This window comes from Psammomys obesus, unplaced genomic scaffold (genome assembly GCF_907164565.1).
Source record: "Psammomys obesus unplaced genomic scaffold, mPsaObe1.curated_primary_1811, whole genome shotgun sequence".
Classification (NCBI taxonomy): domain Eukaryota; kingdom Metazoa; phylum Chordata; class Mammalia; order Rodentia; family Muridae; genus Psammomys; species Psammomys obesus.
In genome coordinates, this window is record NW_026591086.1 from 754972 (window position 1) to 767750 (window position 12779).

At 42.1% G+C, this 12779-nt stretch overlaps 1 protein-coding gene across 2 annotated transcripts in view; it reads left to right on the top strand.

The window, feature by feature from the left end:
- Rnaseh2b (ribonuclease H2 subunit B) overlaps nt 1–12779 on the top strand; it is a 56022-nt gene that overhangs the window by 10681 nt on the left and 32562 nt on the right. For both annotated transcript variants that reach the window (XM_055609528.1, XM_055609527.1), the window contains exons 2-5: nt 4257–4328; nt 6218–6325; nt 8267–8343; nt 11387–11501. In XM_055609528.1, the coding sequence (XP_055465503.1) occupies nt 4257–4328; nt 6218–6325; nt 8267–8343; nt 11387–11501 (372 nt within the window). The remainder of the gene's footprint in view (nt 1–4256; nt 4329–6217; nt 6326–8266; nt 8344–11386; nt 11502–12779) is intronic.

Below are 12779 nucleotides of genomic sequence, written 5' to 3' on the forward strand. Positions count from 1 at the left end.
TGCCACCTGTTACCTTGGCCTTTGTTGTTTATACTTTTGAAATTAGGTCCCAGAAAAGTCTTCAGTCAGATGAAAACACAGGTATATTCTCCTGGTAATTTCATATTTGAACATTTGAGCCCATTGGGAGCTGATTTTATGTTATTCAGTCCAGCAGCTGGTTATTTTGTGAGGAAATATGATCTTCCCCATAACTGGAAATCTTCATGCCGTCTGCCTGTGTGTTGCAGAAGACATGGGCATTTTCAGCATGGCACACCAATTATTGTTTGTCCTCTGGAGCTGCAGCCATCCTTACAGCCTGGCATTATGGGCCGTTGACAACCTTCTCACTGCTCTTTGTGGAAAAGATAAAGCGCTGCTGCTTTGGGGGAGTTTCTAGAAAGTTTTTTTTTTTTTTTGACTTGGCATTTCAATTTTTAATTATTTGGGGCTCTGGAGGAATGGGGAAGCTGTAAGAGAAGCACTCAGTACAGTTTTTTCGTGATAAAAGGAAGTAGTCGAACTAATTCATCAACTTCCCCGTTGAAAGTTTGCCGTTGCCCAGAGGGATGAGGAAGCTGTCAGCTTTCCTGTGCCTTGAGACACAGAGAGAGAGGCAAGAAACGTGGGGGCAGGAAGCAACTTCCTTTTGTATTTTAGAAAGCTCTAACAGGACCAAACTTTCTAATTTCCATTTCAGTGTAGACATGTCATTCTAGAAAGAGTCTTAAGGGCTTCTGACAGTTGAACCTGCATCGCTCTCTTTATGGAACATTCTTAACAGACTGGGGGGAGGGAGGACAGATTAGTGGCTGTCAGGGAATGGTGTCCAGAGAATCCAGTTCGTGTGTGCTTTGCATGTTCTGCAGCTTGTGTTTGGTGAGGAAGCATTTAGGGTGTCACGCCTTCTTCATTAAGTGACCCTTCACTCACTATAAAGTGAAGCTCCCTGTAAAGTTTTTGCATCTGCTTCTCTTCCATTCTTCTTGTGTCTCTGTGTTTGTGTGTGGTTCCTGTGGGCAACGTGTAGTTTCCCTCTTGTTTCTTAATTTGGTCTGATTTCTGCTTATCGTTGGGATGTTCAAACTGTTGGCACGTGGATGTAATTATTCATGTAGCTGGGGCTGAATCTGCTGTCCTGCTGTTTCCCATTTATCATGTGTGTCTTTATCTATTTTGCCCTCTTTTTTTTTTTAATGGTTATTTTTCATGATTCAGTTTCATCTCCTTTATTGTCTTATTTGTGTCGGTTTTTTGGGTTTCATGATTTTAGTGACTGCCATAGAGTTTCTCATACATGTATGTAGTTGGTCATGCCTACCTCCAGGTGCTGTTTATCACTTCCCACATGGCACAAGAAACTTACAAGATAGGATCCTTACATTTCTTGCCAGACATTTGCTGTGTACATATGATGTAAACACTACATTATTTTAACTTAAGCCGTCAATAATCCTAAAGAGATTAAAATAATAAGAACAACCACTTTTTGAGCACACATTCTCCTGTTTAGGTTCTTGCATCTGGCTTCACCATCCTTCTGCCAGAACGATTTCCCTTCGCATTCCTTGTGATGTGCATGTGTTGCTGATTATTTCTTTCAGCTCTTGTATGCCTGAAGTCTTATTTTCCACCCTCCTTTTCCAAAGGTAGTTTCTCTTCGGTTATGGTGTTTTTATGGATGTTTCTGGATTATCGTCTGGCTTTCATTGTTCTCACATGCTTTGCCATCATCCTTGGTATTCCTTCTCTGTTCATACTGTGACCATCTTCTCCCCTTCCCTTTCTCTCCCTTTCCCCTCCCCTCCCCCTCTGGTTGCTTTTAAAGTTTTTCTTTTTACTATTGGTTTTGAACTAGTGATTATGTTATTTTTTTTTCTTCTTTGTGTGCTTTGGGATCACAGAGTTTCCTGGATGGGAGTGTTTATAGTTTAACTCAAATTGGAAGCATTTTCCATGTGCTTTTTCAGATATGTTTGTCTTCTTTTTTTTTTTTTTTTTCCTCTTTTGAAAGCTTCTGTCACACACACAGTAAGGTTTGAAGCTGGTCTGTAGATTAGATTTCTTTTTAAAATTTTTCTGTACTTTCAGAGTGCTTTCTGTTACTAAATCTTCAAGTTGGTTTCTCTTCTGCCATTAATTCCAACTCTCAGGTTTTTCTTCTTTAGCATTTTAGTTTAGATCATTTAAAAGTGTTTTGTCCCTTTAATGTTTTATGCATGATGTATGTTTCTGTGCCATTTCCTTTACCTTTAATATTCCAAATAATACCAATCTCTTTTGCAACAATTGACCTTTTTTCTACGTCTCATCATATTTGTGAAACAAATGTGCCCTATTTGTCCATATCTTTGAATATTTAGTAATATTTCATTAAGTGCCAGACGTGAATTTACCTTTTGTTGAATATTTTTGTATTCTTAAATCTTTTTGAACTTCAAAGATAAGTTACTTGGCAAGAAGTAGTCTGATCTTTTAGCCATTGCTTTTTAATGAGTGTGACAAGATTGTAGCAGCTGTCAATCATGGGTAATCATTCTCTCCTACCGAGGCAATACCTGTTCAGTGTTCTACCTGATGCCCTGAGACCATGAAAAATGGGTAAAATGAGTGTGAGTTGTGTCCTCTGATTCTCATGGGGAGTCTCTCGTGTGCACATGAAAGTGAAAAGCAGTTTCCTGATGAATGCTCAGAGAGGCCCCACTGCACACACCCGGGATCAGGTTTTTATCAGCCTGCCTCATTGTGGACTCGGCCACCCTCTTGTCTTTGGAGCTCTCTGCTCTATCACATCAGCTCTAAATCAGCCAGGCTTTGCCTCGCTCCTCTGCATCAGGCCCTGGAAATGCTCTGAAGGAAATAGGCCAGGGCAGTGAGCCCACCGTTCTGCATGGCTGCTGTTGAGTGTCTTTAGAACAGAAGCATCGTGGTTTGTGTGATGGTCTTCTGTTGAGTTCCCATTCCTCTATCTTAGCTGAAAGTAGAAATCTTGAAATGAGATCTTCTTGTTTATGGATTTTGTATTACTGTTCAAAAAAAGTTGTCTTCTGTTTATGGCTAAGCCACGTAATTTCTCAAATACTTGTAGTATCTGTGTGCATATGGAATGGACAGAGCAAAGAGAATAAGCCCAAGACCTCTGTGGGTGCTCTTGTGTAGACCAGCTGTGCCCTTGACCACCTTCCTGGGGTATTCTTGTGTAAATGGATTGTGCTCCTTGGCTGCCTAGGGTCCCTTGTTCCTTTGGAACCTGTGTGAGTTTTGACTGTGCTGCTTAGTCTATTGAAGGCATCATCTTGGTTTGCTTGTTTTAATCTATGTAATTAAAATGTTGACAGTCAGATACTGTAGAAGAAACAGTGCAGAAACTTGCTTTCTACAGATTAAATCCATTATAATTAAAGTCTTGAAGGTGATGACATTAAGACACAGGTTAGCAAAGCAGACAGACAGACCACAAATGTATTTAAATGGCTACTGTAAAGGTTTTCATGGTGGGTTCGTTCAGTGGTTTTGATACAGATGGACAAGCCATTAAAAATTAAAGTTACATTCCTTTTCCATATCTTGTACCCAGGCTATATTGTGAATTGCCTAAGTATAAGTATGCACAGAAAATATAGCAAATACACATACCTTTGAGGAAAAAGGCTTTCTAAAGTATGATGCAGAAGATACAAGAATAATGAAAAATAGAATTACACAAAAATATTATGCCTTTACTATGGCAAAACCTAAGAATAAACAAATAGAGCTAAAACACAGTCTTCATTGTATAATAGTTTTTTTTTTTTTAAGATGACAATCCCACTGAGAAAATGAACAAGGGATATGATTAACTAATTGTTGTCAGAAATGAAAAAGAGATGTCTATGAAATATTTATTTTTAAAATGACCTTCATGATAACAGCTATGATTTCTTTTGGATTTCTGTTCAATTGCAGTAAGTATTTTTGACTACTTAGTCTAAGTTTTTAAAAGATATATTGTCATCACCATCTTTTAAAAGGAGATTGGGACTGGGGGGAAGAGTGTTGGCTAAGGTGACACGCTTACAGCATCTGAGCCTGCCCCTCATCCCGTCCCCTAGAGGCACATTAACCTACCTCAGGATTCACTGTAGCTTACACTGAAAACACTTGTTTGCCGAGGGTCACCGGGCTCAGGCCTGAGGGAGTAAAATTCTTAGAAAGATTGCGTAAGTGGCAAAAAGGAAAAGAGGGTAAAGGGAGGACCGTGTTCAGATGTCTCAATGTTCACCGTTTCTTTTCAGAGTATTTAAAAGATGCCTCGAAGAAGATGAAGAGTGGCGTCCTGTTTGTCAAACTGGTCAACCCGCGCTCAGGTGGGTTTCGCTTCCCTCTAATCCCCTCGTCCGCCTGAATGTTTCCAGCATTGTGCGAAATGTGGGGAGTGTTTGTGGGCCTGCGTGCTGTCCTCAAAGGTTCAGATGGCATCCTACAGTGAGAAACAAAATCACGATAAACACTGTAAAGAATGTCTTTCTAGTTTTCACCCACAGACTGCTGAATGGTTAGAAATGTTGGTGACATGCAAAAGTTGCATGTTTGGTTTCTTTCTGGAAACAGATTGATTTTCTTTGGCTTTCTTATGCCAGCTTTTCTTAGAGTGCTTGCCCAACACCAGCCTGCATTTATATTCACTTTGTGTTGTACAGTAAACAAGCAGAGTGAGAACACAGAAGGCCGTCTTTGACACGTCACAATTCTGGTTGGCTTCATTTTCAGCTGTTCTTGCTTTTACTCTGACCAGAAAGGATGATGGTTTTTCTTTTATTAAAATCATTGAATATTGGAGAGCTTTATGTTTTATTGGGAGATAGGTGTTTTTAATTTTATATTCACGTTTTCGGTTTAATTTTTTAATTCCGAGGCAAAAATGTTACACTCACCCCGCCTGTGGTGACACTGGATTTCCCTCTTGTTGAAAGACCTGAGTAGACTCTACCTGATACCTCTAAGTCTTAGCTGTCCTTGTGACTATAACGCACAACAGATGGGGGAAAGCTCACGGGTAGTGCTTTGCTGGAAAGGTGTGTAAAGCAAACAAGAGAGGAAAACAGAACAGAACAAAAACAGGCACCCTGACCCCTTCCTCTAGTATCTTTCCTCAAAGTAAAATGGAATATGCCTGCTGAGCCTCAGCCAGAGCAGGGAGGAGGAATTCAGGAGAAGCTCCAGGAGGCCCTGTTCTGAGGCACCTAACAAGAGAAGGCATCTTCACCCACAACTCCGAGTCCATCTAGATGGAGGCATGGCCGTTTTATTTTCACTATTGGCCAAGGAAAAACTAAGAGCTAAGCTGACTGCTTACTATCCTAGGTCACTACCTAGGAAATGTATGGGTGTCTTATTTTTTTTCAGTCCTCACAAAACCCTTCTGAGGTGGAGTCAGTACTGCTCTCCACATGCAGATGAGCAAGCAGAGGTATAATAAGGGTAATACCACTTCTGCATGTCACATTCAGCATGCGAGTCCAGAGGTTGCTCTGTGGTTAGAAAAGGATTTTATGAGTTGAGAGGTATCATCAGGTATGCATCCTTATTACCCCCTTTCCCCCACCATGTAGGCCCATGTTACTGAAGACTGAGCCTGGCTCTGAGTTAGGGGTAAAGCCTCAGATAGGCACAGGCTTCGGCCCTCTTGTCCCACACATCTGCATCCCAGACCTGGCACATGCTAGGCAAGTGCTCTACCACTGCCTGAGCTGACTTCTAGCTCTCCTCTCCCCTCCCCACGTCTAAAAGAATAAAATGGAAAATCCCATTCAGGTGACTAAGGCTTGAAGAGTGTCCTTCCCTTTCCCAGTAGAGTGGCTGGTGGCATCTGAGGGCTTGGTTCTAGCTTTTGCTCCTCTGGCAAGCGAGCTGCATGCTGACATAGGGACAGACCCAGACACTAGCTCACACACCTGTCTGAACCATTAGGAGGCTAAGGAACAGTCAGGGGGAATGACTTGTGCCTTGCACGTTTATGGCACAGTGAGGATCATGTTGCTGAATTGAATGTCTGTGCCTAATACCTATCAGCTTTCCTTGGAGTCTGCCAGTGTAGAGCATGACTCCATATGTCTAGGTTCCTGTTAGGAGCATTCCTTGGAACTATTGTACAGACTATTGACATATGTGTGTGTGTGTACGCATGTGTGTATACGTGTGTGTACGTGTGTGAGAGAGAGAGAGGTGATGAATACTAAGCCTGCCTGTGTTACAGGGGAAGGAGCCATGTACTTACTCGACATGTGTCTACAGCAGCTGTTTGAAATAAAAGTTTTCAAGGAAAAACACCATTCTTGGTTTATAAATCAATCAGTTCAATCAGGTAAGTGAGGAATTATTTATATCACACAGACATATATTTATTTATTTATAAAGGTTTATAGATCAAGTGAAGCTAAGTCAGGTTGTCACATGTTGACATGATAAAAATGACAATTCTGATTTATCTCCTTAAACACTAACACATCCTCTGGCAAGAGCTGGGTGCCCTGTGTGCCTCAGAGTGCAGGCTGAGTTCATTGGAAACACTTTCTTTAGAGAGATTTTAACATTATTTCCCGAGCAAACTGATACAGTTTCTGAAACATACTAGAATGTCACAACTTTTTAAAAAATGGTTTCTCATGGCAGTGCCCTCGTTTAGCCAGCTTTCCTGTCACTGTTGTATAATAAACACCTATCCTAGACTGTCCACTCGTCAGAAGGGAAGGTGTGCTGTGGCTCACAGTTCTGAGGTCTCAATCCACAGTTCCTTAGGCTGATTGGCTCTGAGGTAGCAATTCATAGTGGCACCATGTGGCAAAACCATTCACTTCATGGCCAAGAACCGAAGAGAGAAAGAGAGAGCAAGAGGAAGAGAGGTCATGGTCCCTCCTCTCCGAGGGATCCGATGCCCTCCTGGGCGTCTATAGGCACCTGCAGCAAAGTGTGCACATGTGTGTGTTCATACACACACAAACACACACACATTCATAAAAATAAAGAAAAAAAAATTTTAAATGAAGTGTAGTTTGTACATAGTTGAGGAGGTAGGAAGTGCGCTGTCCCCTTCTATTGTTCATTAGGCAGTCTGTGAGGGCTCCAGCTGCTGGCCAACTCACAGCTCGCACTGGCTGTGGCTGCAGAATGTCAGATGGAAGCTGGAGAGTATAGCAAAGCAATGATGGAGCCTGGACAGCCTGGCTCATAGACCACTCTTCCTCAGAGACTTTTCAAGAACAGTTTTGTTTTAAATTTATTCTTTTAAAAAATAGTCATGGCTACCAGGCTATTGGTATTCAGCTTCAGAAACGTGTTCATAATTCCTGCAGATAAAGGATGCATCATGTGAAATGAACTCAAAGCTTCAGATAGGTTGTTTGCTGACCTACTTTTCCAGACAGTCAAATGGTGTCATACGTTGCCTCCTTAATTATTTGCTTGCTACACACACTGACACAATTTAGGTTAAGATGTCTTGCATGTGTAGATAGATTGTTCTATTAGGTGTTAAAATTGAGCATATGTCTTCCCTAAAACCAAAATTAAAAGGTTGTGTAGAAGCAAGAGAACTGCTTTTAATGACCGCACTTTCCTGGTTCAAGTGTGTGGAGAGCAGGTCTCTGCGTCTGAGAGAGGAAGAGGCAGAGCCCTGTGTGGAGGGCAGAGTTTTCACTTGGCTGGCATAGGTTGCTGCTCAGGTTGTCTTCTGGGTCAGGGAATCATCTGGGGTGGTGGATTAGACTGGGAGCCTTACCCATCTGCAGTCCGGAACCTCAGACCACAACAGAAGCTCTGCTCCAGAGCATGCTGACCTTTCCCCAGGCTTCCCCCACGTGCACAGTGGGAAGTGGCTCTGTCATTTTACCGACTGGCTGATAAGGCTTCCTGAGCTCTCTAGCTCACAGTTCTGTGTTTCCTGACACATCTACTCTCTTCAGGGAGGCCTATAAAATGATTCCAAAGTTGAAATGAAAAGTCAGAAGTGGTTTCTAACGTTTTAGTTCTCTTCACTCGGGGGTTCGAAGCCTTTCTAGACTGAAGGAGGAGGTCAGAATCTAACTGTAGGAGATGAGGGCACTTAAACCGAGGTGTTTCTTGAAACCTGGGTTTGCCTGATGGGACGCACAAGCTGTGGGTCGCATGTGCTGTCAAATGGGCGGGTGTCGTAGGCATGTGCAAGAAGGCTTTCTGAATGTGGGATTTCAGGTACAGCTCACCCTGGAGAATGAAATAACCAAATGGTCCTTGTAAGGCATACCTCTTTGTTCTTCTTCATCTGCAGGGGGCCTTCTCCATTTTGCCACACCCATGGATCCTCTGTTCCTATTCCTTCACTACCTCATAAAGGCTGGCAAAGAGGTGAGTTCCGCACTTGGGGTATTTACAGGGGTGGGTAGAGGACACACTTCTTTTCAGTGAATTTCTGTCAGTACAGTAGGAGCCCCATGCGTACCAGTGAGGCTCAGAGTGCCCTGACACCCACCCCCCTTCCCTGAGGCAGCACCTTGGTGGTGAGCAGGTTTGCTACTAGGTCACTGTGACCTCCGTGGCCTAGCTTGGCACTCTGTACCGCAGTGGTAGCCAAGAGTAGCAGTGAAAACTTAGCGCTAAGTGCTTAGATGTGAATGTTAAGAATTTGGCCTAGTAAACACTGACTAATAGGGATGCTATGTGTACTTGGGCCTTGAGCATGCCGAGCAAAAGTGCTCGTTCCTCTCAACACTCAGTCTCTGCTTCCTGGATGATGTCTGTGCCTCAAGGTACAACAGCAGTAACTGGATAAGCACCCTTCCTTCACACAGAGCTGTGACAACTGCATTCAGGATCCAGACTTAAGTAAAATTCATTGCTTTTACTGCTTGAGCAAGGATAATGTTTTTTTGTTTGGTGGGTTAATTTTTTTTTCTTTGTGTTTTTGTTGTTTGTGTGCTTTTTTTTTTAACTAAATATCATTTATGTGTATGTGTGAGTGACTACACTTATGTTCATTGTATGTGCCTGGTACCCATGGAGGCCAGAAGAGAGCTCTGGAAACTGGAGCTACAGGCAACTGTTAGCTGCCTTGTAGATTCTGGAAACCGAAGCCAGGTCCTCTGCATGATCAGCAAATGTTCTTGACCTCTGAGCCATCCCTCTAGCACCACTGAGCAGGGATATCTTAAGTGAAACTTGCAAGGGTACATTGTCGGCTGGGGCACCTTGGTGTCACTGCCTTAACTCCAGCTAAGGAGCCCAGTTTTGCCTAATATGGTTTCAGTTACCAGGGTCATGTCAACCTGATAGGAATGCAAGTAGCCTCTTAGAATTATTATGAATATAGATTTGAGCTTGGGAACATCTTAATGGGGGTGGGGATTAGGAACACTCAAGGGTCCATTAATCAGCTTGAAAATCTTTGAGTTCACAACTTTAATGAGTGTTACTTGAACTGCTTAGGGACAACCTATTTCTTGGGCTCTCATATTTGCATATAGAGTAAATGCTTATGCTTTATTTTACTTAGTCTTTAAACCATATTTTTTTCTTTTATTTATTTATTTTTATTAATTACAGTTTATTCACTTTGTATCCCAACTATATAAACCAAATTCTTAAAGCTTTATCTTGTAGGTTAATCGATTTTTAAGTTGTTATAAGTATTGAAAAGTCACAAAACTCACCCCACCATTCTTATGCCTATTTTTCCTTGATATGCTTTCTTCTCTCCTTTTACATACATTAGTGAAGTTTTACCAACGCTCCCCTGCCCCATTCACTCTTGTTTGAGAGCTGCCAAGATCGACAATATATTGGGGTACACGGCAGTAAGGCTGTTGAGATTCATGCCTCTGAGCAGCAGAGGTAGTTCTGACTGTTGTCAGGAAGCTGTAAGAGGATTTTGAAAACTTTGGCTGCTCCACGGTGGTGGTGATCTCTAGGGTCAGTTGACAGGGAGAGAGGCACCGAGCAGCTTCAGTACACGTCAACACCTCCCCATCTTCTGTTCAGAGAAAGACCCGCTCTCCTGCTCCTCAGCCTGGCCTTCCAGAGGCCTCTAGGGTGCTGTGTGGTCAATTCAAGGTGACAGGTGCAAAGTGAAGCAGAAACAATGCTCACCAGAGCCACGGTGTGTGCCTTCTCTTCTTAAGTCCTAGTGTAACACATGGCTGTCTAGTGTTTCTTCCCTACATTTAGATGGGGTTAGATATAATTTAGTTATTAAAGTATTGTCCCCATTTTTTAATTTGACCTGTTCTTTTTAAGTCGCAGCCTTTAACACCAACTCTTACTATAATTTTATATTTAAAAAAAGATTTCTTCTTTTTCTTTTTTATGTACATATGGCAAAGAGAATATGAATGCAATACCTATAATAAAACTTCTGTCCTGACTGTGGTGCCATATGTGTGGGTACTATTTAAAGCAGTTAAGTATAAAAATACTGGTTGATCCAGGAAGACAGACCTTTAAAGTAGAAACCTAAAGGCTGTAACACTAGGGAGCCTGGGTTAGACAGAAGAAAATTTTATTCAGGCATTTCTTGCCTCCTTTAGCCTAATGGAAAAATATAACAAGTTATCACATGTACTGTGAAAGAAATGAGAGGATTCACCTTGAAAACCAGAGAAAATCGATCAGTCACACTGCCTGTCTTTAGAAGTTTGCTCACAGAAACAGAGAAGCAGAGGTGGGCCCAGGACAGAGAGTGCATCTGCTCCTAAGCCTGGCGCCCTAGTCAGGAGGCCTTCTTCATCAGATGTGCATCTGCTGTGCCATTAGTAAAGTTAAGAGAAACCGCACCTGGGAACTCTGTATGGCTCATATCTAGCAGCCAGGCTGTCAGCTTGTCTGGCTGTGCCTGGCCTAGCCTGCCCGTGTCTTCTTTGTACTTACATCCTGGCTGCCTTTTCCTTTATCCCTGTCTAGTTTGGAAGCCTCATCCAATGGCTCTTGGAGGGACGGATTCACTTTGGGAATGTTTCTTTTCTTTTTTTTTTTTTTTTTTTTTTCCTTTTTGTACTAGAAGGCTGTTTTGTTTTGTTTTGTTCTTCAGCCCTGGAGTAAAGACAGGGAAGCATATATATTCCGGGTTTGTTCTGGGCTTGTTCTAGGGACAATTGGGACTTCTGCTTTGAGACCTCAGCTGTCTCATTTTCATGTGGAGTTGCTGGACCATCCTCAGACAGTCCTGTCTCTCTCTGTTTTCTATGTTACACAGCGTCTGTGCCCTCAAGCTTGCTGTTTGGAATGTCCTTCTTACAAGAGGGGCTCAGGCTGTAGAGGCTCCTTCAGTGGAATGAGGAGCTCAGGTTCTCATATAAAGATTTTCTATGGAATAGTCCAATTTTCCCCCTCTCCTTTTTGTGTGAAAACACATTGACTGGACTGTTTGCTACCCAACTGACTCAGATGTTCCTTTTAGGGAAAGTATCAGCCCTTGGATCAGGTTGTAGTGGATGACATGTTTCCAGATTGCACCTTGCTGCTGAGATTTTCTGAGCTTGAGAAATCACTTCGGCATGTGACAGAGGCAAAAGGTATGATGGGCAAGCCTTCGAAATCAGGCTGTGGTCGTGTGGTCGTGTGAGGGTTTCAGCAGGGAGAGCTGGAGAAGCGAAGGTACTGCAGTCATCCAAATGGAAGAGCAGGGGAGCCTGAGCTTGGGAGATGGAGCTAGAGGGAAGCAGCTGTTTTGCTGCAGTGGTGCTCACGTGAAAGCCGGAATAAGAATGACTCTGGTCTTAAGTCGCAACCTAGCCCAGAAGATGTGCGCTAGTGGCCTCCAGGAGATGGAGTGTAGCCCAGAGGAGCAATGAAGAGCGTGGCCATAGACACTACTCTCAGGGGGAAATGAGCAGTGTGCATATTGTTGCATATAATAATGGGCTTCATGAAGACATTTCATTCAAGCATATCACGCAGTTTGAGACTTCAAGCACTATATTAGAGTGGAGAGAACAGACAGACATCCTTACCTCATTCACAGTTTTGGAGAAAACACTTTGAGGTTACCTCATGTGGTATAACACTGGCTGTCGTCTGTCACACGTGGCCTTTGCTGTGCTCAAATATAATCCTTCTCCAGATTCTTCTTTATTCTTCATAAAAAGATGTTGGATTTGTCAAAGATCCTTTCTGTGTCTATTGAGAGAATCATGTGATTTCTTTCTTGAGTCTATTTCTATGTTATTACTGAACTCACTGATTTACATATGTTTGATAAAGCTTGCATCTGGAATGAGGCTGGCGTGGTCATGATGAATGATCTCTTTACTATGCTGTTGAATTTGGATCACAGTGTCTTATTAAGAATTGTTAGCTCTGTGTTCGTTGCTGTCTGGTAATTTTCTTTATGTTGTTGTATCCCTCATTCAGTTTGGGTTTCGGGGTACTGGCTTCATAAATGTTTGGTAGTGTTCCTTTCAGTTTTATGAAGTGATTTGAGGAACACTGCTGTTTCTTTATCACTGCATGAGAATTCAGCAACTGATTGCCTGGTTCAGGGTTTCAGTTGTTATTACTTCTTCAATTTCTTATAAACCCATTTCTTACCTGTAGATCTGTTAAGTTGTTTATGTTATCTTGGTTTAATTTTGTTAAGTCATATATATCTGAAAATTTATCCATTTCTTTACGATTTTCCAATTTGCTGGAATATGGGTTTTCAAACTAATGATCTTTTTAATTTCATTGCTTTATGTTGTCATGTCTCTTCTTACCTCTAATTTTATTTTATTAAGTTGGGTCTTCTTTCTCTGTCTTTTAGTTAGTTTGGCTAAGACTTTCCTTTTCAGGTGAATTTTTGTTTCCTTTAT